Source organism: Melozone crissalis, unplaced genomic scaffold (genome assembly GCF_028551555.1).
Source record: "Melozone crissalis strain CALT ecotype California unplaced genomic scaffold, PUWL_Pcris_2 ptg000005l_1, whole genome shotgun sequence".
In the NCBI taxonomy this organism is placed as follows: Eukaryota; Metazoa; Chordata; class Aves; order Passeriformes; family Passerellidae; genus Melozone; species Melozone crissalis.
In genome coordinates this window covers 48,455,498-48,482,291 of record NW_026535783.1, presented here as the reverse complement: position 1 = coordinate 48,482,291, position 26,794 = coordinate 48,455,498, and the positions used below count along the sequence as shown (strand labels likewise).

Sequence of the window (26,794 nt, the reverse complement as noted above, 5' to 3'; positions counted from 1 at the left end):
ACATCAATACAAAAATGAGACAAATGTCATATACAGGTTTTTAAAGTTAATATTAAAAGAAAGCCCAGGATGATCTCTAAAAATTATCAGGGGTATGAAACAGAGGCACCAGACACCAAAACAGAGACGCATCATAACAAAATTTCAACACCAAACATCTCAGATAAGAGCAACTGGAGATTTTACTATATATAAATCACATACAAGTGTAACAAATTAAGTCAACTAAATCACTTGCCCTTAGAAGCAATGAAAATTTTATTAAAATATTTATAACAATACTAACTTTGATATCAAATTTTTATTGCTGAAGACAACTCATTAGCTCTTGTCAAATGGGAACAACAAAGTTATATTTGCAACAGCAAAATAAGAAAAAAAGAAGGGTTAGAATATAGAGCAAACAGTTACAAGTGCAATTCTGAAAGGAATGGCAAAACCCCATGATGCTGAAGTTCTCTTAGAAATGAAGAAAGAAACTCAGAAGTATATGGGAGTTGCATCAATGAATTAACAGATATTTGAAAGTGAAGCTAGTGCAGAGTATAGTGAAGATCACATTTAGGCAAGTCAGTATTATTATTATTAATAGTACTTCGGAGATTTATACTTTTCATTATTTGTTGCTAATAAACCAAAATCAACTTTCTGGGAGTTAAGTAGAACATAAAACAAAATACAGGAAAATCTCAGTATTACATGGAGAACAAAACTAAATGAAGTGACTGATTGTGGTAGAGAAAAAGTAATTTTCAAAGTTTACATCATGATGCATGAGATGAAGTCTTTCAAACCACTGATAATCCATTTCCAAATTAAATGCCAATGAAAATCATCTTGAGCACCATTTTCTTTCCAAGCTTCTTTATTCAACATGCTTACTATCTCTCAGAAATTTGTAATACAAAAGTATTCCTGAATTGTTAATAAGATCAGTAAAGAGAATTGTATATTTTCTATTTGTTCTAGTTATAGCCCTCCTCCCCCTTGCAAATCAGTTTCATCTGTCTAACAGAAACTATTTTTTATTTACAATGATTTGTAAAGCTGACTGCTATCTATAATTTCAAATGAGTTAATAGAAAGATGCCCGCTGGCAAGAGAAAGAGATTCTGCAATTTCCAAGAGAAAAATAACTGATAATCATGAGTAACAGTATACCATTAGCACTTCAAAGGAATAGAAATCAAAAGTAGTTGTCCAGTTACAAAGAAAACCTAATCATACCATAGTCACAAACTCTTCTAAACTCAGCATACCAGAATGTGAAAATATTTAAAATAATAAAAATATGGATTATTCAGAAAAGTTGTATTAAACCTATCAGTTTATTATCCTGAATTTTACTTCATGATTCTCACTCATACACATTTACAGAGGAAAATCACTGAGAAGCACAGAGTGCTATCATATTTCTCAACTGCCATTTACTATGCTGAAAATACAACATGCTCCGTGAAATCTTGCTTTTAAAAGTATGACTGCTTTGAAGTTGATTCCAAATTTAATCACTAAAAAGGAAAGTAATGTCAAGCTAAAAGATGTAAAAATGGGAGGTTTTTTTTGGTAAAGTATTTTTAGTTGAACTCTATGTGCAATGGAGTTTGGCAAAACAAGAACATTCTCCATTTCCCATCATGTTTAATGATGAGCAGAATGCCAGTATTTCATGTTGAAGAGCAATTAAAAAACTAAGTACTCAGAAGGACAGAAAAAATGATAAAACACATGGACACTGTATGATTAACTAGTAATCTCTTCTGAAAATAGGATATGACTATTCTCAGGTACAGCAATTGCTAGAACTGTACTTACAGTATGTGATCAGATTTACAGTATGTGAAAGAATAAGGATCAGTCAACTGATTTTTTGTTAAGTCACTAAAAATAGAGAAGTTTACAAGTCAGAGAACAACAGGAAATTATTATGCAAGTCAGTATTAACTTCCAGCTGCAATGAGACTTGCAAGGTCTCAGATACTTCCTTAGATTCTTCAACAAAGTATCTCTCCAAATATTTCACTTTGTGATAAACTCTTAGTATACTGGTGCAGATCCCTTGTTTTCTGAGAAAGCAGTGAATCTGTGATTTTGCACGCAAATAGTTATATGTTGCACTGAAAGTAATACATCTATTTTCTACCAAAGGAAGAATAAATTGCAGAATCACAGAATTTCTAGGCTGGAAGAGACCTTTAAGATCATCGAGTCCAACCCATGTTCTAACACCTCAACTAGATCATGGCACCAAGTGCCACATCCAGTCTTTTTTTAAACACATCAAGGGATGGTGACTCCACCACCTCCCTGGGTAGATGATTACAGTATTTGACCACTCTTTCTGTAAAATACTTCCTCCTTAATTCTAGCCTGTATCTCCCTTGGTGCAGCTTGAGACTGTGTCCTCTTGTTCTGTCTGTTGTTGCCTGGAGAAAGAGACTGACCCCCAGCTCATCACAGCCACCCTTCAGGAAGTTGAAGAGGGTGATAAGAGACCTCTAAAGAGAGATCTCGGAGTCTCCTTTTCTCCCGACTGAACACCCCCAGCTCCCTCAGCTGTTCCTCACAGGGTTTGTGTTCCCAGCCCCTCTCCAGCCTCGTTGCCTTCTCTGGATGTGCTCAAGCGTCTCAAGGTCCTTCCCAAACTGAGGGCCCAGAACTGGACACAGCACTCGAGGTGTGGCCTCACCAGTGCTGAGTACAGGGGAGAATGACCTCCCTGCTCCTGCTGGCCACACTGTTCCTGACACAGGCCAGGATGCCCTTGGCCTTCTTGGCCACCAGGGCACACTGCTGGCTCATGTTCAGCAAACTGTCAACCTGCACCTCCAGATTCCTTTCCTCCTGAGCACTGTCCAGCCACACCATCCCCAGCGTCTAACGTTGCAGGGAGTTATTGTGCAAGACTCGGCACTTGGACTTACTGAATCTCATCCCATTAGATTCTGCCCATCCATGCAACCGTTCCAAGTCCCTCTGCAAAGCCCTCTGTCCCTCTAACAGATCGATACACGCTCCCAGCTTAGGGTCATCTGCAAATTTGCTAATGAAAGACTCTAAACCCTCATCCATGTCATCAATAAAAATATTAAACAGAACTGGCCCAGCACAGACCCCTGAGGGATACCACTGGTGACTGGCTGCCAGCTGGATTCAGCACCATTCACCACCACTCTCTGGGCCCAGCCGTGCAGCCAGTTCCTCACCCAGCAAAGAGTGCTCCCGTCCAAGCCACGGGCTGCCAGCCTGTCTAATAATTAACACATTTTTGGTCACTCTGTTTACAAAACTGCAAGTGTAAATTTGAATAGAGGCATGACAGAAGAGAATGTGACAATGTCAGTTACCTACTCCCACTAGAAACATATTTTAAGTACTTGCATTCAAGTACTATTCAATGACACAATTGTACCTAAGGAAGATGCATAAAACAGTAAAAAAATTACCCTCCTCCTAAAGTGCTTCCTCTTTCCCCCTTCTCATGCAGACATCTGTCATGTTGAGTATTTTTTTGTTTCCAAATGAAGGATAAGGCTACATCTTAAAAAGCCTTCCCTCAAGTCAACCTTTCCTACTGAAACCCTATTTATAAGAATTTAGAAAAATTATACTTTGAACGGACTAGCAGGAAAACATGTGCCAACACACATCTGATTCATGTCTAGAATCCAGCATGAACTCCCATTTGAGACAGAAGCTGGGGGAAAAAAGCTAGATTTGTACCAAGATAAAACAACTGAAACAGTCAACAAAATAACATTTGTCATCAGTGAAAAGACAAGAACCAATGCTATCTTCTCCATCAAGATAGCAGGACTGAAAGCAAAAACATCATTCTATCAAGACCAAAGTCATACACAGACCAGTTAATTGAAACGGAAATAGGCAGAGGATTCGTGATTTAATAAGAGAACTTGTAACTAGAGACAAGGAAAGGTGACTTCTTTCCTCTACTAGTTAGACTCCTGAAAATAGGAAAAAGTTACTATTTTCTCAGCAGGTCAAGGAAGGGCATCCTTCCCTTCTACTCTGCACTGGGGAGGCCCCCACCTGGAGTAGTGTCTAGTTCCGGAATTTTCATTGCAAGTGAGACACAGACATACTGAAGAGAATCCAGTAAAGCGGCATGAAGATGATGAAGGGACTGAAGCATCTGACCCATAAGAAAAAGCTGAGACTGCTGGAACTGCTCAGCCTGAGGGCAAATCTTACCAAGAGATACAAATGCCTGAAGGGAGACTACATAAAAAGACAAAGTCAGGCTTTTTTCAGTGGTGCTCAGTGATCAAACCAGAGACAATGGTTTGATCACTGAGCACTACTGAAAACACAAAAGGTTTCCTCCCTCTGAAAACAGCAGGGAACACCTTTTTCCTGTGAAGGTGATTGAGCCCTGGCACAGGTTGCCCAGAGACACCATGGGATCTCCATCCTTGAAGATACTAGAAAGCTGTCTAGACAAGGTCATGAGTAACTGGCTTTAGATGGCCCTGCCTGAGCATGAGGAATAGAGAGGAAAACTTTCAGAGGTCCCTGTCAACCCTAGACATTGAGTGATTCTGTGAATGGATCAATCCCCCATTATAACCCACAGACAGTACTAAATACACCTCAAGATACTAATTGTATTGACTCATCGTGAAGATCCCTTCAGTCTCTGGTCCATGAGATTGGAATCTTTTAAAACAGCAGTGAAAGTGCTGATAACATTTTCTTTACTGAACAGACTTCAAATACTCATGTACGCAGCTACTTTATCTCTTTGCAGGGATAACACAATTATTCCTGAGTTCTGTTACTCAAGGGCATTGAGCATTTACATAAGAAAATATATTCAAAAATGCAATAGATTTTAAAACAATTGGGCATAGTTTCTGTTAAAGACACTACACAAAACTATCATTTGATGCAGGTATTTATAAAGTGAAAAATTAGAAATACAGTACAGTAAGAATAGACAAGGAAGTAAGTGTAAACAATACTTATCTAGATATTAACAATATCGTGCATATTTCCAAGTAGTCACAACTTTCAACTATGTTTAATCCTTTCTGAGCATTCCACTTACTAATACAAGGTGAACATGTATGACAATTAGTAGCACTGTGGGAAATGGAAAGATAGAAACTTCCACAGATACAGGGGAGTTTGATCTGCAGCCTTGGAAGGAGCTTGGATTAATGTAAAAATAAAGTACATAGACATTAAGTAGAAAAATCATAAACCTATGTCTCTATAGTTGTAAGTAAGAATATACCTTAAGTAAGAAACTGTACTGGGTAAGATGGTGAAGGGTCTGTAGGAGAGTAATATAATTGTAAGGAGAGTAATGTAATAGAGTAAGTTAAGAGTTTAAAAGTTATAATGGAAGTATATGTGTATATGTGTCATAATACCCCCCTGGGTAAAAGTATCTGCAGTGCAGTAGAAGTGAGTAAAGGTGATAGGTTAGAAAAGCAAAATAAACCTTGTGGCAACTGTCCATTGGTTTAGAAAGTTATATATTGTCTTGTAACAAAGAACTTGTGACTACTTTGAGCTATGGCAAACAGTTTGCTCCTTTAAAATCTCATGACATCTGAGACTGATGTTTATCTGAGCAATAAGTTGTTTCTTAGCCCAATGGTGGTCCCATTCCTTCATTAAAAGCAGTGATAATAATATAGCACAATTAAAGTAAGATGTGGCAGCTACCTTTTCAATTTCTCTCTGTGTTGCTCCTTCCTTTTTCAAGCGTTCTTGTTCCACACACTTTGCATTGTAGTTTTCTTTTGATTTCTGCAAGGCCTGAGTGATACTTTGAATATTTTGCACTGCTTCCAAAGTTCCTGAAACATCTTCTTTAGTCTGCCAAATATCATATGGTTGTCAAAACCAAACCATTTTAATGTTTACAAGTCATTTGGCATGCATAAGAAAAAGAAGAATAACCTTTTTGTAAGCTTTGATCTGTTCATCTCCATACTTGTGAACTTCTTTTATTAGCTCTTGCAATCTCCGCACAAGATCCAAATGACAACTTGCTAGTTTTTCTGTTGAGGTTTTGAAAACATCCCAAACAGGTGCAAATGTCCTGGATTGAGGAAAATAATGTTAATCTGTTTTGGTTTTTTTCTTTCAGTTGGCAATTTTTTTAGTAGTGCTACAGAATAATCTGTAAGTTTACAGTTCACTTCTCCTAAAATTGAATAAACAAAACATCCAGTGTTTTACTTGTATTGGCTCTAATAAGTAAAACACCACAAATTTCATTTAACACTATAATGAGCACACAACAATGCCAAGCATCAAGACAGTCCAAGAACAGCTTAAAATAATTTAAGTGGTAGTAAATACTATTATGTGTATACTTGATCAGTGTGAACAAATCAGGAATTCCCTGGCTAGTGACATCTCTAGTTGTCTTACATCATTGCAGCCACAAGATGGAGAAAAAATATTGGATGGTCTGCCACTAAAAAGGATTTACTGATTAACGAAGATGAACAAAGAGGTGGGATCATTTCTCAGATTCAGATTTCTGTGCTGAATGGACTTTCTCCAAGCGTTCCAAAGACATACTTCTGCCTTGCTATTCTGGTTAGTGCTGCTAGAAATCAATACTAACCATAGGCTTTAAAGCTCTTATGTTCAAAGGTTCTGTATCTGCCTGTTAATTTAAAGAGCAAAAACAACTATTATCAAATTATTCACTGATGAAAGCTCCCCACATTTCTAGATTACATTACTATAAAAAAAAAAATCTAGTTTTTCTCAGAAGTCTGAGTTTTCATTGGTCTAATCTATCTAATGGAAAGGTATCCATTAATCATTCTAGTTTTTAAAAACATACCAGGAGTATAAAACTTCCATTTAACTGTGGAATAAATCTATGGAAAAGCTTCATTCTGAACATCTCGGAGAACAGGTAACACCCCAAAAAAAGAAATAAATAAATTCACTGCCATATTTGCAGGCCATATGTTCTCTCTTCAAAATAATTTCCATAGGCTTGAGAGGACATAATAGAAGTAACTATGTCTGAAAAGAACTCTGCTTTAAACACAGAAGACAGTTTATCTGTATTTAGGCTTTGGTTTTTTTCTTCAGTTCAAAGAACTGTGCTGTCTTTGTCCGCAGGAATTTTTGCATGGCTACTAAAGACCTAACAACCGTTTTTAAAGATAAAGTTACACTAACCTTCAACATCATCAATAAAATATTCAGAATCAGACTTGATCTTACCATGTATACAGTGACTTATTTCTCTCTTATGTACACTTACTTACCCAAGTTGTGTGTAATTGCTTGCTGATTTGGCTAGTTTTGTCATCGACCTTGAATATGTCTCCTCTATTGTTGCCCTGCCAAAGAAAGCCATCAAAAGTACAATCAAAAATTTGAAGGTAAGAAGACTGAATATGCGTTCTAAAGGTTAAAAACAGAAGACTTTTTACATGAGCTAAAAATTATTCCATTTAAATGATCTCTCAAAAGCTGTACATACATTTTAAAATATACATTAGTATATTTTAAAAAATAATCTAAGAACCCTGTGACAAAACATTACAGGGAGCAGAACAAGTCAAACGCAGAAACCAAAAATATTTACGGAACAATCACATAAAACAAAATGAGGTCTTGTTTAGTCTTATTGTTGGGGGTAGGCTGTTCTTTCCTTTAGGTTCTTCACACAGTAATATCTGAGTTAAGAAACTACACAAAGTGTTCTAATATTTTCCTTTACTCGAACACACAATTTCACTTGTCTTTTAGAGAGGCGAAATCCAAGGGTTGGCACAGATTCCCTTCTCAGAGCCTCTGCAGGGCAATTGGCACGGAATCATCTATTACAGCAGTGACTCCCTGCAAGTCCTTCCCTATTAATCTTCCTCACCCTCCTTTTATTAAAAATACACAGTATTTTAATTTTTCACCTTAAACAATATTCACTATATAGTGTCAACTTAGATTAGGAAGCATCCTAGATATGAGTAAATACTGTAATTGTTTTCTCTTGAAAAACTTGGAGCAATTTCTTTCCTGCTGTGTAATACGTTTACACAGGACATGAGAGAAGAAAAAAAGGCAGATGAAAAATTCATCCCTCTCTCAAGTGATACCATGACTATAACCTGAGACAGAAGTTTTCTTTTCTGGTGCACAACAACAGTTTACAAGCAAAAAGAATTGTCTTGTGAAAATATGAAAACAAAGTAGGGGTATTCACCTGAAAGAGAGGAGCATGTGTTAAAACTTACTGAACTTCCAAAATAACTATCCAGTTTGTTAGTTGGAAATCTGTCTGGAGAAGGTGATTAAACTGCAACATGCAACAGATAAATTTAATTTTGAGTATTATCTACTGCAAAGTTATTCACCATAAAAGAAAGTCAATTCACTTTATCCTTGTTCCACATATGATCATATTTTAGATGATAAGGAAAAGTTAACTTTCCAAGGCTTGGAAATCTTGCACACTCCACAACAGCAAGCACACATGCACCAAGCATAGACAATGATTTTTTTTTTAATTGCCACGATGAACAATATATTTTGACTAATCATCTGTATAGTCTACCCAAGTTTTCCAGATTTTATAACTCAGTGACTTATTTTTTCTGTTTAAACACAAGAATTTTGGCCAAAATCCATAAGCCTTTTCTTTGAACCAATTTACAGCATACTTCCCTGAACTATCTCCACAAAACTGGAGTTCACTACAGAGTATTAACACACATCAGTAAAAAGACTAAGAACTGAAAGATGACTAATTAGTACATTTGTCCTATCAACTGACTTTGCAGAGCACTCTGTTGTACAGGTAATAGACTACGATTTTCTTAGTAAATTAATTTTCACCCACTTGAATGTGTGTCTTTGCCTGGGATCTGCCAAACATTTAAAAGTTAAATGGAAACATATGCATTGTTAGTTTCATCTGATCTAGAAGATTTTTTCTATGATGCTTACAGGCAATTGGTGCAGAAAAACATTAGAAAGATTCCCGGAGAAAAAACAACACATTTCTGTACCTACATCTCTCCTAGAAAAGCAGCATGATTTCTTAGATATAAAAAGTTTAGACTTTAGATGCATGACAGTTCACCTACAAAATCTTCCACAAATATAAAGAAAAAAAAACCAACTATGCAGACAGCTCAACCTTCTTATTTTGACTTCTTTAACAAACAAAAATTTCTACATGCTTTATAAGTGAAGCATGGCCTTTAGTCAAGGCCAGGTTGGAAGGGGCATTGGGCAATCTGGTCTAGTGAAAGATGTCCCTGATCACAACAGGGGAGGGTTGGAACTTGATCATGTTGAACATCCTTTCTAATTCAAACCATTCTATGATTTGATGATTTTAAGAACTGGTGTCTAACCTTTCAGCAGATAGATAACCTGTCGCATTCATGATTTACCAACATTAAGCAGACTGCCTGGCAGAAAACTCACTCCTTCAGATGACAAACTTCTAAACCACAGATCCAACTGGCTTTTGGTTCTTTTAATACATGACCAGTAACAATACTGTGTCACTGAACACAGACAAGGAACAAAACTTCTGGTCCTTCTAGGATATCAGGCAGGAATGGCACATACAGCATAGAAATATTATTACAAATTCATATGTTTCAAATGCTTGTTTTTCTCAGCAAAAAAAGTTCACAATCTCAGAATGTTCTTACAGAAATTTTGAAATATTTTTTTAAGAAATGGTTAAGATTACAATAATTTTAAAAGTTATTCCATGTCTTACACATTTTTTCATTACCAATTCTAAGGCTGGAGAAAAGGAAACAATACTCTTCCCCAATTAGGCTACACACAACAAAAACACCATTTTGAACAGCACAAGTAACAGAGATGGGCTTCACACACGTTTTTGTGCCCTAAGCAGTCTGTACATCCAAACATGCTGACCCATCTCTTCTTTCCATGCAAAATCACTTCATAAAAAGTATATTTTCTGACTAGTCTGGAGACTCCAACAAACCCAGCTTACTAGATGACTGCTCTACCTAGAAAGGGTAAGTACTCCAATTTGTCAAAAGTATTACCACCAACTCAGATCTGTCTCTGCCTATTCAACAGTTTTCACCCTCTTATGTATCCACTTCTGAAAAAAAAGACAGAAAACAGCCAATTGTGTAAAAAGGATGGAAAAACAGATTCGAAATTCAAATCTATGTAAATTTAGTTTTCATAGGGAAGAGCTCAGAAATCAGGTACACAAAAGCCAAAGCATGAAAACACTAGATCTCGATGGCTCCTAATACATGTTGCCCATCCACTTAACATATTCCCAGCAGAAGACAGTACTGTATTCAGTGAAACAGTATTCAGAGTATAATCTACAGAAGGAGGAGAACAGATAACTGTGCGCATCATCTCTTAACTTCTTTGCAATTAACAAATATGCAAAAGAGATCATGGACGAGAGAACTGAACCATTGTAAAATACTGCTCAAGTACTGTCTAATCCAATTTCTTTTTGAGATCAAGAATTTGGCCCATGTGAAAAAATGTGTTCTACTGAGCCATTTTTATTTCTCAGGAAATTGAATGACATCCCACAGTAGCTTCACAACAGCAGCAAAGGGCTTCACTGCACACATCTGGACTCTCAAATATTTTTATTAAAGGATACCAAATATTTGAAGTCTCTCTATTTCTTTGAATCTAAACTATATGTCACAAACTACTGCTAGCTTAGGCTGTGATTGATCATGCATCCCTTATGGAAAAGAAGTATCAATTTGTTCCTCAACTGCTTTTTGTTAATTGCAGCCTGGCTTATCAAGAGGCAGCAGAAAAACAGGGCTGAAGAATACACAAGGCAGTTTTAATATCCCAATGGAAACAAGTCACTAGAAAGGACTGAATTTAGTGCAGCTGATCTGCATCATTGACATAGGTAACTTACCCTTAAGGAAAAATAGCGCAGCTCTGTCAAGTAAATTGCAACATAGCACTCAGATTCTATCTTAGTGAGTTAATGAGAACTGAATTTTTTTCATAGATCTTACAAAAGATGCTGTAAGATGGCTGCATATCTCTTTGGCACATACTGATCCATGCACACAAAAAAGCATTTCTTGAACTCTCACTGAGGATAAAGTACCCACGGGGATCCTCATGTATTCATACAGGGTCATTAATCTTTAAATGTTATTTAACACACTAGAAATAATTGGCAGAAACCTGAGCTGAAACATTTTAACATGCGGAAAAAGGTTCAAAGATTTTCTTTACTGACTGCAAAGGCTCATAACTTAAAAGTTATTTAAAAATAATTATTTAATTTCAAAAATATTGAAATTAAAAATTTAATTTGCTGAAGCTTATAGATAGAAAAAAAACAGAATGCCATATTCTTTTTACTAGGGATTTTGTGCTGGAAGAACTGTCAAGTTTTACTTATGTCAGTATTATAAAGCAAAGCAACCAAGTCATATACAGTACCAAGTTATTTTTTACCCGTTTGTTTATGTAAGACCTTTCACCTTAGCACCAATATGAATAAAATGGAGCATGCCCAAAAAATACAACATACAGGAGACAAGAAGCAGAGAGAGTGAGACGGTTTCTCATCTAAATATGGGGGTAAATCTAAACACAAAGGTTGTAAAACCAATAACGTTAAATGTCTCCAGGTAAGGTACAGCTTAGGTCCATGATGTGATGGTATAAAAACTGAATGAATACAAAATTAAAGAAGCTATCAAAGGAAAGATTCAAGAACTCAGACGATAAAAAGCAAATATTAAAAGTACAAGTTTGTGAAGCATTAAGCATTTATACTGAATGTGAACAGTGTGATATCCTTCTGCTTAATCGAACTCAGGTTTTCACTAGAACCCTTTGTGGTCTCATAATTCATTCTCTGATACTGGGGACTTGAAAAACAGAAGATTCCTTGGTTGTGCAGTCTTTACAAAAGGAGACACCACCTTTGGACTCTGGACCTCACCCGTTTCTACTTAGTGAAATGGTTTTTTTGTAATTTTCTCCAATTCACTTTGAAATTACACTAATGTTAGTGCAATGGAGTATCTGTCAGATTTGTGGTGGTTATATTTTGTGGAAATTTGAAAGTACTTTTTAAACTGAGATCTATTTGAAGCCAAAACTTAAATTTTGAAGAATTCCAGTTCGATAGCTTCTACTGCAAGAAGCCAGCAGTGAAACAGGTCCTCATTCAATTCCTTGCAACTATTTTCTATGTGTTATCTAGTGTCAGTAACTAAGGAAAGGCAAAATTCCAAAGTAGGCATATAAGTGATTTTGTTAAGAAGGGAAATCCATATGTTCAATGCAGCAATCTTCTTTCACAAAGAACTAAATGCAGCACTAGATCACCTGTTTTGAAAGCTGTCATATTTTCAGATTTCAGTCCTGTTTCTTTCATCCAATATAGAAGAACTTGTGTTATTTTCTGCATATTATTTTCTTGTCCCTATGTATTACCCTCTTTCTTTAACAAACCTGTCTCAGCTTCTGAAAGTGTAATTTTTTAAAATTTATACCAGCAGTTGCTAATAGCCTAATTCCAAATCTATAGTAACAACTTTGTAAGTCTAATAATTTTTGCAACTTTAACTTATCATTTTCCTTCCTTTTTCTTCCAAATGAAAAATTGGGATTAATTTAAATAAACTGCTGGACACCTAATATGACACTTCTGGATTTTTATTCTCATCTTTAAAATGAAACCTGAAAAATTAGAAGCTCATTATTAACTGATGCTTAAGCATTCCTATTCAGTTCTAAACTAATGGAATAAGTATAGATACTCCTGTAGAATGTGAGAGGTATATTAAAATAATTGAGTTTTGATAATTGAATTTTGTTTACATATTTTGCACACTACTGTTAAACACAATGACAAACAATAAAACCTACAATTACTATATTTAAAATATAGGATGAATACTTACCTTTCTCTAATAAAATCTGCTAAGTCCTTTGTTGACAAATGTCCATGTTTCATATTGTGATAGAGGACATCAAAGCCATTGTTCCTTTCTCCCTAAAGATAAACAGAAAATAAAACTCTGAAACACAACATGCTGAACCTATGCATTTTCATAACTGCTTTTCATTTTAATCACTTCATCAGAAGTTGTTTCTTATGCTTCAGCTTTTTAGCAATTGCTGTTAGTTTCCATGAATCCCATATATGTAAACTAAACTAAGATCACCTCAGCTGCTACTACTACCATTCTATCTATATATTTCTAGGTTATAGTCAAAGACATTTCTGTTGTAGATTTCTAGGGGTCTTGTATTGTTTCACTTCCCATCAAATTAAACACATCCTAAATACCGTACTCTCCATTTATCCTCTTATCTCTTTCATTATTTTACATGAACTAAAATTCAGTTAGGATTACTTGATATCCTACTTCCCCAATCCTTCACACTTCATTTCTCTTCTCCTGCTTTTCATAAAACTGGTTAAAAAAAAAAAAAGAATATTTTCCTTCTCACTCGTAGCTTCTCTATCTAGTCTTAAGTTTTAAGATATTTTCCAGTGAGTGAGGCACACCTCACTATTAAAACTAAGACACTGCTCTAAGCACTGACTAATAAACTCAGCCAGCTTATGACCTCTGGCACTATGATGAACTTCCTCCTTACAGCAAAAAGCAACAACAGAAATGAAAGAAAGGCAAGGCACAGCATCGTAGCACCTCTACTATTAAAGTTTTCCTGTCAGACCATCCATTCCCCTTCTCTCTCACAAAAGCTTCAGGTCCATAATGATGCTTCGCTATAAGGTGCAAAGTGTGCCCTCAGGAAAACTGCATGCATGTTCAGAGTGGAAGGGAAAGAACAGGATGTATAGCATAGAATGGAATAGACTATTTCAGCTGGAAAGGCTCTACAGCAATCATTTAGCCCAACTGATTGAGCATTTCGGGAATGACCAGAAGTTTAATCATGGTCTTGATGGCATTGTCCAAATTTCCCTTAAATACTGACAGGCTCAGGCCACTGATCACCATCTCTAGTTACCCCATTCCAGTGTTTGACCACCCTCCCAGAATAAAGAAATTCCTCCTAGTGTCCAATCTGAATCTTCCTCGATACAGTTTTCAACCATTTCTACATGTCCTATCCTTACCTCCCAGGGAGAGGAGATGGGCATCACGCTGCCAATTTCCCATGCTCAGAAAGCTATAGAGAGTAATTATGTCACACCTCAGTCCCCTTTTCTCCAAACTAGAAAAGCCCAAGGTCCTTAGTGGCTCCTCACAGGACATGTCTTCCAGCACTCTCACCAACCTTGTAGTCTCCTTTTGGATGCATTCAAATAGTCCCACATCACTCTTAAAATCCTGAATTTTTAAAGGCAGGTCTATACTGTCAGTGAGAAAAGCCTGACAATTTGGTCTTGTACTCTTCCAAACATTTCTGCCTGTTCAGTTCTGCAAAAATTTCTTTATGCAGCCATAGCGCAAACCTTATCAGGGAAATTATGCAGCTGAAAAATAAAGCTGGCAAATAAAACCAAGAACCACTGATCCAGATCACTGCAAGGAAACAAACAAGCTGTATTGCTCAGCAGAAGAAGGGGGGCTAGGAGGAGAAGGCATTCAGGGATCTGCCATCTTAATAAGGAGAAGTAGCCATGGTGGATGGAAAAACTTCACAGTAGCCATGGTATTAAGACCACTTCCACTAAGTTTCAAGTTGCCTTAAAGACACCCTAGGGAGACACATAAATTTACAAATAAGAGATAACTGAAGGCAATTTGATACAGATTACTAGTCAGGATTATTTGCTTTATTTCTTCCAAGCATTGGGAAAAGCAAAACCAAAGGAAAAAAAACACCTTAAAAAAATCAGTTTCCATGGCTGCAGTAAACTGTAACCTGAAAAGGTGCACCAAAATTCAGATTAGTTTTGTATAAGTGCAATTACAGTCTATAAAAAGTACAAACAAAACTAAACAGAACACATGAAAATATAGCAAACTCTAAAAGGACTCTCTACAGAGCAAGGCTTTTACAAACTTGAAAAGTAAAAGAAAGATAAGAACACCAATTAGTAGAAAATTCAACTTTATTCAAATGTTGTCCTACTCAAATACCAGTCTAAATAGTTTCTTTCCCCTTTCACCCCTATTTAAACATTTTTATTTGTAGTTTAAAGCCCAATAACTCTGAATACTGGTGCACTAACTTATTAACTTTAGGTAGTTACTTAATATAAACCTGGAATGCCACTGCATTATAATTAAGACTACACTGGTATTTTCAATTAGAATACAGAATATAATTCTTATTTAACTTCTCCAAAGTTGTTACTGTACCCTAATTTATAGATAAACATTTACAGATAAACGTTAGGCATTTCTTCCTGAAAAACTAGTAAAATTCTCCTTTGTGAAATGTTCTTTGCTTTAAGGTGTTTTTTCCAGCTAAACCAACATGTTACCAAAATGTGCTGAACATAGGCTGCTTATAAACTTTTCATAATGGAAGCTTTTTTTCTACACTGGAGTTCCTTAAATTTCCTGCCAATTTAGAAATGCAGGAAGGATAGCACAGCCATGACCCAGCCTCTGGCTGCAGCCTTCCTGATAAACCGTCAGAAATGTAACCACACAAATCTTTAGAGAATGAAATGAGCCTGAACAACCAACTGCCATCATTATCTTGTTCTCTAACTGTAACTGAAGGTTACTGCAAAGGAAATAATTTTTCCACTTAAATTATGTTTTCTAATAAGTACTATTATTTTTCCTGACTTCACAATGAATAGTAGAAAGCACAACAAAGAAACAGAACAGATACTTTCCTCAACTGAGCCCCCTGAAAGCCTCATCTCTTATACACTATCAATGGTTATTGGAGGTTAAGAACCTGTGTGCAAAAGACATTAAAGTTTAAACAAAGCAGTAAGTCAAAAGCAGGCTCACAGATTTGAGGGCCTATTTGATTTAAGTCTGGCACACCTAAAAGACATGTCTTCACTTGTAAATATAATGTGAAGTACCAGGTATATTACCTGTATCAGGCTCTATCTAAAAGCACAAACATCCAGTCTTCAAAACTCTTCACATGACCAACAGTTCCAAAGACTAACCTGATGACAATTCTGCTCATGTTTGGAGACATACATGTAGCCAAACCAAATTAAGTACACTGGGTCAATGCAGAAAGCTATACAGCCCTTCCTCAACTTCTCCGTTTGATAGTTATATTCATAAAGAGCAGCAATCAGAGTTAAGGCTCTGTATTTAGCATAATGAGACAGATGTATGTGGTGGGGAAAGGAGAACTTGCTCAATTTTGAAAAGCTAAGTATTTATCCTCCTACATGCACATATGCCAGCAACACTGTGTGTGTTTTGGCTGTATTTTCTCAACATTTCTCCTTCCCATACATACTGTATAGAATTCTGTACATGGAAATTTTGTGTCTTAGACACTTTTTCTTCAGTGGGTGTTATTACCTGCTCCTTTCTAGTAGCAGCAGTAATAGTTGTGATCACTGGAAGACCATTACTGGCCTACTTAAAAATAAACTAATGCAGCACATAGCAGAGGGAACTGATGAAACCTTCCACTCCCATTAATAAGCAAATACCATTCACTGGTATAACAGACAGTTAAGTCAGATGCAGATTCTTCTTCCACAAGTTGCATAGTGGAGAAAGACAACCTTCTGCTGTCATGTATAACATCAAGCTCTGGGTAACAGACTTCCAGATCAGTTTAAAAGACCATTCTGAATGTAATTTTTTAGGTAAATCATGATCTGTTGAGGGTGATCCTGTCATTAATCAATAAAAAAACAAATGTAAAACTGGGTGTAAGAGTGGAAAATGTAAGGAGTCCTCTCTCCATATAGGCACCATTTGATTACTCTGAAATCCATTACCGGTTTTCTCCTTCTTACTCAGAGCTCACAAAACTCTCTTCAGAAGATGGTGTTTGTTGTGAGATTTCCTATTCTATACTAGTGTAAGAAACCACTTCCATACCTACAGCATAGATGTCCCCTGAGAGCAAGTCACTAGAGAAAGCAAGACTTTAAATACAAGTAAACACTTAAATAAGCCTACAACGAAGCATTAGTGACCAACTTCATACTCAAAACAAATTTAAGTCACGGAAAGCAAGAGCAACCAGTCCTTCCATTTCCCTTCATCAAGAACTAGTTGCAAAGATTTCCTCATGGAAATGAAAGTAGCCCTGTCAGCAAATGTGTAGTCAGAAATCAGTATTTCCATGACTTCTGCATAACAGGAAACACATTACAGGAACTCTGTGGGACTGAACTACTTAAAATACTTCACGTTTTTAAGAATAAGTTTGTTTGTTGCAATAAAAATAATTCTGAATTTAAAATGCACATTTAGTAAAATACCCAGAAATTTCTAGGCAATCTGAAGCAGCATTTATTTTCTGTATTTCAAATCAAATTGTTTCAGTGCAAGCTCTGTCTCCTTTGGATTAAAACCATTCAATATTAATATCTCTTAGTGTAAAGAAGTTGTACTTTGTTACACCATTTTCAATTTACCCAGTCCAAAAAACTGGTTACATTATGGTTTCTCTGACTGGTCAGATACTAAATTCAGGACCAGGCAAACTTATTTTAGGTGCTCTGACAAACACTGTTGTCATGTTCTTTAAAGTGTTAATCCTTGTTGCAGTTTCAAATAAACAACATATCTTCCAAGCTTTCTACCTAGAAAATTATTTAATTTAATGGGCCCTGAATACCTAAAAATACCCATGTGATTAATATTATGGTCTTACATTTTTGAAAGTTACCTATCTGTAAGTTTCAATTTGTGAGTGTCTGAAAGAACTGTAGAAAACTGAGAGCACTGAAAAGTGAAAGAAAAGTAGTCATTATCTGCTTGCACAGGCAATGCATCTTCTTCTGTTCTGAAAGTTTTGAGAAGACAGTCAACTTCAATTTTCACCTTCCTGTTTCAACCTATCAAATAAAGATCAACTCCAGAGAAGCTCTATGCATATGAGAAAGGACAGAGATTTCACACCACATATAGGTAACTAAAAATATTTAATTATTTTTTTAACTAACAGATGGAAGGCAGCCAACTCGTGCTACATGCACACATACAGAGAGGACACTAAGTAAATATTGCATAACAGCTCTCCTGAAACAGAGCATCCAGCTGTATGCCCAGCAGAAGAGTAGTGCTGCAAAGACATACGAGTGTAACTCCAGATGTCAACATGGCAAGTCTTTGTGCCACTCATATACTCACAAGTTTGTAAGACAATACATTCTTACCCTTAATAGAGCAAGCTTCCTCACAAAGCTATAATTATTAAACCGGGATACTGCCAACCTTTATGCTCCACAAAAAGTATTTGGGAAAAACAAACCCAAATCTTCAACACAGCCATTCTCAAAAGCTAGCAGTAAAGCGATCAATTAAAAAAATTTTAACAATTGTCAAAGCCAATTTATACATATGTTTTTATATGCCAGAACTTCCAAAGTTATCAAGTACAGAGTTACACAGAAACCAGCTTCAGCTATTCACAGAACTTCCAACAGTTTAATTAATTTGGTTAATTTTAAACAATTCATAAACAATCACTGACTGGTTTGGAAGGTGCTTATTTTTCTTGACTTGTCTTTAAACTGTCATAAGAATCACCTGCACTGTTAAGAAAACTGTAAGTCAATGATAAACAACACTTTCTATACTCCTATACCAGTAACAGTGTACTCGAAGGGACAAAATGTAGCTATGTTTAACAGAAATGGTTTATGATAGTGTTACCTTTAAATTATGACATTGTTGTGATGTAGCACATACACAGCAGTAAGCATGCAGTGTTTTATGACAATACTAATTAGGAGTTGGGAATACTTGGACATGTGACTTGAATGCATAAAACTCAAGTCATAAGAATCCAAGCCTCTTACAGCCTGTACTACTTGTTCATAACTTTTGATACCCAAAAATATCCTCCTAGCTTGGAAAATAGCTCTAGAATGCATTAGCAGACCCTTACATTTTTGAAGCAATAGTAAATTTTTAATGTGACAGTAGAGGTCTCTGCACTCCAGCTTTCCACATCCTGAAAACAGTCTTATTTATCTCTCATTGACCTCTTACAGAACACTGAAGACACAGCAGGCTCATCCAATTTTCTTACATCCTCTCACAACAACAAAACCAAAGTGTGCAATTATTTAAACACTTTCAAAAGCGGTGCAAGAGGAAAGCCTCAGGATAATTTTCAAGACTTACAACAAAGAAGGTAAGATTTGTTTTGCTTACATGAGCACATTTAGGAAGACAGCAGCTTAAATATGTGTAAGAAATTGATACACTCATACAGATGTCACTCCCCTTTTCAGTAAAGTCCCTTCAGTTTCTGATCTCTTTTCCTATTACTTACAGCAAATTACTAAATCAAGGGAGAGCATCATACAGCTTAAGATCCAGACTTTCGTTTCCAATGCACAATTTCAAATTTATGACAGCATCTATGTAAAATAATTGAATATTAATTATGTTTTGGATGCATTTTTAAATCAGTGCTTTAAAAAGCATACCAATCCTATTCCATATTTCCAAAAATATTTTGTCTAGAGTTACCTAGAAGGGCAAGGAAGAAATGACAAGACAATCCTCACGAAGTTTTACATACTATCACCTTCCATTCTTCTTACACATTTCTATTCATTATTTTTAGCCCTTATGCATTCAGTGCATTTTCATGTATCTTCTAATTCCCATCTTAACTTTATCACCACAATTGAGAGCCTACATGGATTGCTTCCCAAGTCTTCCAAAGCAGTAGCAATTCCGAACAATAACCTATTCTGAAATGTTAGTGCAAATGAAGATGACTAATGATTAAAAATGCACAAACCTATAATTTATGCCTAGTTCTGAAGAAATACAAAAATTCAATACTTTCAGATTTTACAAATCCATCATTACAGTTAATCTTGGAAAATATTCATCCACAGCAGGAAACACAGAACATTTCCTATGCCTTTTAATTTTACTTCTATACAAAATAAAACTCTGTGTATGGTATCACAAAAATTTCTTGGTTAAATTTTGCAAGTTAAGACCCTGTCTAATGTCTTTATAATCACTGCAAGACAAACACAAACAAACTTCTTGTCCTACCTTGTGTCATTTCTGACATATGTGAAAAACCTGTACTAACAGAAGGAATCACTCATGTCTTGGCACTCATTGGTAAACCACACTAGGGGTTTTGCTAACAAAGCTATAGGTAGAGACTCTTTAAAGCAGAAAGAGAGAAATGAGAACCTGAGGTAGATACCTTCCACCTCATACTTGCTGGAAGCGTTTGTGAAGACACAGACGTGGAAACAGAACATACGGGAATGGACCACTGCCTTCACCAATTTAACTGACTTACTAACAAAACAAAACAACTGATGAGACAGTTAAATGAACATACTACAGTATATACTGAAGCTTAATACAGTACATAATGAAGCATAATGAAGCTTAAACTCAATTTCAGTTGTGATAGCTGAATAAACAACTTCTGTTTTGCTTTAATGTTAGGAGAAGATAGAAGCTTTTCTATCCAAAATGCATCTTTTCATATTAATTTTAATCTTATTTTAATGAAAGATAAAATTCTTCCACGTTAGTTTAATACTGATCTCCCACACTGAGACTTCAAATTAAGCAGATTTGTATGCCAAGAGAGCAAATCTAATATCTCTGGTCATTAAATTTTAATAGTATGTTGAAAGCAAAGGAGTCAAAACTAAACATAAGATTGCAAATAAAACATAAACTTGAGCTATGCTCTATATTCCAGAACAGTGTAATTGTGAAATTAGTTTTTTCCTGAACTTTAGGCATAAAGTTCAGGATAACTGTTAAGCATTAAGCATAACTGTTGCTTACAACTAGAAACGCATGTGTCTAAAGATATTTTCACTTCAGGCTCAAACAAAAACAATTTTTACGTTTCTGCTACTTCTTGGTAGAGAGGCACAAAAAAAATTAAATAAGAAGCAACTTAGTAAACAGTCTGGCGACTATGGGAACACTTATTTTAATGTTTCAAACTAGCAAAGGTCACAATGAAAACTAGTTGCATGTCACACGAAACTCAATCCATTTAATTTTTTTATCCATATATATTTACCCACTTCAAAAAGCAGATAACTGCGCAGAGATGACTTATAAGATCGCACGTCCAAAGTAGGCTGGAAAGCCTGTTGTTTCCCTAAGCCGGCCGCTGCTCGGCTGCACCTCCTCACGGGCACATAGAGACGAGCTACCGGTACAAAAGCGCGGAGCGCCGAGGCGCGGTTTTTCCTTTGCCCGTGCTGTTCCTCGCACAGCACCACGACTCACGGCAGCCCAAGTCACCCCCCGGCACTGTGCTGACTGCGAGCGTCGGACCTCTGCGCACAGAGTGGCGTCCGCGCATCCCTCGGCCCAGCGTCTCATGGCAATACCCACCCCATCCTCTCCTGTCCCATACCACCCCATCCCTCTTCCCGCCGTCTCTCCGCAGCGGAGCCCGAGTACGGCGGCGCGGGCAGGGCCGGCGGTCCCCTTGCCGTGCCGCAGGTTGCAGGTACTCCGCTCACCGCGGCCCAGCCCCGCCGAGGCGGGCGCAGCGGGCACGAACCCCCGGCCGCAAGGCCCCGGCTCAGTCCCGGGGGTGGCGTAAGAGCCGAGGCTGCTCTCGCAGCGGGGACTGCGGCTGCCCTGCGCCGCGCCCTGCCCGTTCCGCCCGCGGCGCGGCGTCACCGGCCCCGCGGCGCTGCCCTACCCAGAAGCTCTCCACGAAGTACGCCATCCTTCCTCCGCCGCCCGGCCACCGGCGAGCCCGGCCGCGTCCGCCGCAGCCGCCGAGACGCGACGGAGGAAACGGGCGCCGCCGCCGAGTTCCGCCCTTCCCGTGACGGAGCAGCCGCCGCCACCGCCGCCGCTCTCGCCCCGCCCGGCCCCGCGCCTGCGCTCGGCCGACGCCGCTGCTGCGCAGGCCCGGCAGCGCTGGGGGCGACAGGCGCCCTCTAGCAGGGGCGGCGGGAGGCGCGCGCGGAAAGCTCGGGCTCGCCCCGTGAGGGGCGGGAACGGCCGCGCGCAGCGGCACCGCGCACCGCGGCGACGAGAGGCCTGCTGCTGGAAGGGTCTTCGCCCAGCGGGGCCGGGCACTGGTAGAGGCTCCCCAGGGAAGCCGTCACAGCACCAAGCCTGACGTAGTTCAAGAAGCGTTTGGACAACGCGTGTCACGAGGACACAATGCGATTCTTGAGGATGTCCTTTACAGGGCTAAGAGTTGGACTCGATGATCCTTCTGTCCCTTACAACTCAGAATATTCTGCGATTCTGTGAAGTGGCTTCACAACCAAGTCTTATTCCAGCCAAGTAGGGTAAGGTCCTTGAAAGCAAGGTCCTTGATGATGACTAGTCCTGCAGGGAATTTTGCTGATAAACCATAGTCTGCCCTCCTAACAGCATTGTCCCACAGGATTTTACAGTTCCAGTGGCATGCTCCTAACAAAGATACGCCTCATCTAAAGCCAAAGTGTCTGGAGAAACTGATTAATTCAGGTCTTCACCTTCTTCAGTGATGGTTCAATCTGTAGGCCATTCCTTGACTCAATACGGAGTATTAGCCAGCAGGGGTGATGCCAATTATTGGTCTAGAACACAGGCCCACTCAAGTGCCACCTGTGGCCAATCTGTACCTGGCTCGTTTTCCGTGTATGTATATACATATATATGGATAGACAGACAGACAGACAGATAGATAGATAGATAGATAGAATAGATAGAATAGATAGATAGTCTCTGTTGCAGTGTCAGCACCACTGGACTCTTTGTGGAACTCTCCAGAGTTCCTGTTCTACCTTAATAGGGTAATTCCTTGCCCAAGACAGCAGTTATGTTTTCATTATCAACTAAAACTAGAGGGCCAGGTCTAAGCAGCAATGTGAGGGGCTGCAGCTCTTTTCCCAATGCAAACATGTGGTAAGTTCTCTATCCCAACTTGACCTGTGGTTTTGTCAGCACAAAGTTTTATCCAAACCAGAAAAAGTAAGATGGTGATATTGTCAGATGGGTGTTCAAGGAGCTCCCCTCCCTTATGGAAACTCTGTTAGTTCTGGTGTGAAAAACCTCGCCTTCTTTCACATTGACACTAACGGGTTTTGCACTTTGTTCTGTATGTTATTGGGTAAGGCATAGAGCAGAACTTCCAAGTCATCCCTCAGAACCTGATGAATTCACCAACTTGTATAAAATTTATGCTGATTAAAGACTTCCATGAAAGAAAATGGCTAGGAAAAATGTCGTTCAGAAGTTTACAAAGCTACAGAATTTAATCTAGGTTTACTACAGATATTTTCATGGAGTATGAGCAGTATCATTCTGAAATGGTATTACAATTATTGGTAAATGGCTGTACCTTTATTCCATTCGTTTTGTAGCTCCATGGTGAGTTTAGAAGTTCCTTTCTTTCTAGCAATGTTCTCCCAAAGTTCCAGTGTATGCCAAGTTGGTAAGTTGTCAATACAGAGAAAACTCCTGTATTTTTCACAGGACAAATTTCTTTAAAAGTCCCACGACTCTTAGATCTGGATCTCTTTCTTTTGGTAAGAGAAGCATGTGTACTTTCATTTTAAACATTAATAACATGCTGTAGTGATGCAGACAGGTAAAACTTTACAGGCAGATAGGTAAAACTTTACAGAAGGAAGCCTTATGAAATCATGGCTCATTCCTGTTACTTTGGCTAAGTAGAAAAGACCGCTGGGAGCAACTCAACTGAATAAAGAGATAGAAAAACAAGTTTTATAACCATTGTGCGTTAACCATAACCATTGTTGTGTATGGTGGTTGGTTGGATGATGTTTGTTGTATTTTAAAAGTATGTAACTGATAAAAGGCTAACTGCTTAAAAATACCCAGTTTTTGCAATAAAGGAGTTCTCTTTTGCACCTGTCTGGGGACACTGCATTGCTCTGTTTTGTGACACTATAGGACTACATTTGAAGAACACTTCTTTAGTTCTCTTTTTACTTAATATAAGTAAGCAGTCTGCATTATGATCTGTTCCAAAAAAAAAAAAAAAAACTCCACAAAAAAACCAGGGACATGATTACAGTACATTCTGCAGTGTGTATTGCAATCTGTAAGGATGTACACCAGGACAGACCAGATAATGCTGGTCATGCCACATGAGCAGAGCTGAAGCTTTTCATTCCATAGCAGATAGACATACACCTTTCACAGGGGCAGATACTAAGCTATGATGGAAGCAGTCTCAGGTTCACTTCTACGTTTCACAAAAAAGTTCCTGTCTTCCATATTTTCAAAGCTATATAGTTCTCCCTTATGTGCTGCTATGGTAGATATGAAGCAACCGTTGCAGTTCTTCAGCAATCTGAATCCATGACAGAAATATCAAACCCATCCTCAGGTTTTCAACCGCTTTCCACATAAATTTGAGTGAAATGCACAATCTTAATGTAAAGGCACACTCCAACATAGGTACAGTTATACAGAAAAACACTTTGATCTGTACCATGATCAGGATTGAGATTACATTTTGAGATTTTTCTACACAGAGAAATCCATAATGGACTACTAAATGTGGAGACAATGTCCTTTTTTCTGGAAGTCTCTGATCTGCAGTTAGTGAAGTCTTTGAAAATAGTGTCTTTGCAATACTGTCATTTACAGTTCTTTAATCTTATCTCTTCCCTAGGTATTGGCTGCCAAGGACCGGACACTAGGTTAGGTAAGACTTTTTGTCCCAGTACAGTCATTCTTTTGTTCTCCTTCTGTAATGGAGGCAGAGAGAAAGGGACATTATTTTGAAAGCCATAAATACACAGTGAGTCCTGTATAATAAAACAAGAATTCCTTGCATATTTTCAACAGGGCTCATGGAAGATCAAAATAGTTTTCTGGATTGCTGATTTTTTAATAGTTTAAAAAAGCAGTTCTTCTCATCATCTACATGAGTGTAAGGTTAAAGAACCATCACAACAAACCTCCCTGGAAGGGTATGAAGAACTAAAGACACATCATAGCTAGATTAGTTTACTAGTTATATTTTATGTCTTGGTTTTACAGAATTTTAGAAGAAACACTCTGGAATGAGTTGCTTCCCCTTATAGGCTTAACCAACTCTTTTCCACCGACGAGGAACGAATACCACTAGAAGTAAGCGAAAAAAATATAATTTACTAACAATCAGAACAGCATCAGGCAAGGAATAACAGTAAACAATTGCTAGATACAATATTGCTACATCTCACAGAGTACCTCCCCACCAAGGTGGCTCCCCCCCAGCCGAGCACGTCTCATGGACAAAGGGAAAGAGTGCCAGTCCTCCCTCTGCTCACTGCTCTGCTTATCTCCCTGATAGCTGGAGCTCCTACTGGCATTCTCGGATCACGGGGCTAGAACTCATGTAAGGACTTCACTTTTCTCTTGCAGGAGATGGTAGGGCAGGCAAGAAATGACAGCTGGGCTAGGGTGGCTTGTGGTCTTCTCTCCTCAGCCACGTGCTGCTGGTAGAATTTGCCCCGAGGCAGACCAAGACCACTAACTGCAGCTTCTCTGAGATGAGAAAAAACCAAATCCCAAAGAGAACCCAAACCTGAAAAGCCTCTGTCCACACAGCCTCAGCTCTATAGCAAGAAGCCAAGGGCCAAAAAAGCAGCCAGAGTGAGAGCTCTGCCTCAGCAAAATGAAGAACCCAGCAAGGCAAAAATCAGGCAGTCAAAGAGGCTGAGCTGCCTGCAAAAAACGATTTAAAAAATGCTCACACCTCCCCAGTTCCATTTCCGGCTGCAGGGTCTTAAAGAAACAGTAACAAAATTTGGGCACAGATAGATCTAGAATACAGTAACATTCCGGGTTACACATGGCAGAAAATGCTAGGGTTTTTTAAAAAGTACAGCGTTTGGCATTAATATAGATTGAATACATGTTAAAGGAGGCGTTTAGCTCAGTTTCTCTTACAGAAAGAGTATCCCTGATCGTGCAGCTTGTTATCTGCATCTCCACATACCTATTCTCCCATATTTCCAGCTTCTAGTTTTATAAGTGTTAATATTAACTTACTTTCAACGGAAATAAAGATTGTATTTTGGTTTTATTTATAGCAACTAAGTTAATTTGTTTTATGTCTAAGCCATCTGAAAATAAATTATAAACTCTAGGTAAAATAACTGTATTCAATTACCAGTAAAATCCTTAATACATGAATTGCATGTACTAATTTTAGGACTTTAAAAAAAAATCCAAACAATTACCAAAAATAACACTGATTATTATGTAACTTATTGCCATAATGAGTAGCCAATGAGCTAGTTGACATTTAAAGACCCTTATAAATTAGAAAAGTTGAAACAGATTCAGACAAAATGTATACTCTAACACTACTTTAAAGAGGATCTGAAGAAGCAGATGGAGGTATTTTATATATCATATACGTATTTCATACACTACATTGAGAATACACCCTGGAAAATGCATTTTCTTTCTTTATTGTCTCTACTAAAAGAACTCCTCAAAAGTCTATAGTAGTATTTGGAAGACTGCAAGCAGCAGAAGGGGATATAAAAAGCCAGAGTTGTTTACCACTGTGGTGGAGAACAAAAGATGAAGTGAAGACAGAGTGAATTGGTAGCAAAGTCCTTTTCAAGAGTTGTTTCAGTTTGGTCAGTACTGTCAGGCCACCCTGTAGGTTTAAAAAGCCACCAGGGTTATGCTCTAACCAAGAAATCGTGCCTGCATACCTGCAGACACCACTGAGAAGTTTAATAATT

At 37.9% G+C, this 26,794-nt stretch overlaps 1 protein-coding gene across 1 annotated transcript in view; it reads right to left on the bottom strand.

The window, feature by feature from the left end:
* Positions 1-21,880, bottom strand: part of FCHO2 (FCH and mu domain containing endocytic adaptor 2) — an 86,197-nt gene extending 64,317 nt beyond the window's left edge. The window contains exons 1-5 of the mRNA XM_054289977.1: positions 21,778-21,880; positions 12,924-13,015; positions 7,269-7,343; positions 5,932-6,073; positions 5,695-5,847 (exon numbers count right to left, since the gene is read on the bottom strand). Coding sequence (XP_054145952.1) covers positions 5,695-5,847; positions 5,932-6,073; positions 7,269-7,343; positions 12,924-13,015; positions 21,778-21,804 — 489 coding nt within the window. The 5' untranslated portion in view covers positions 21,805-21,880. The remainder of the gene's footprint in view (positions 1-5,694; positions 5,848-5,931; positions 6,074-7,268; positions 7,344-12,923; positions 13,016-21,777) is intronic.
* Between the last annotated feature and the right edge of the window lie 4,914 nt (positions 21,881-26,794).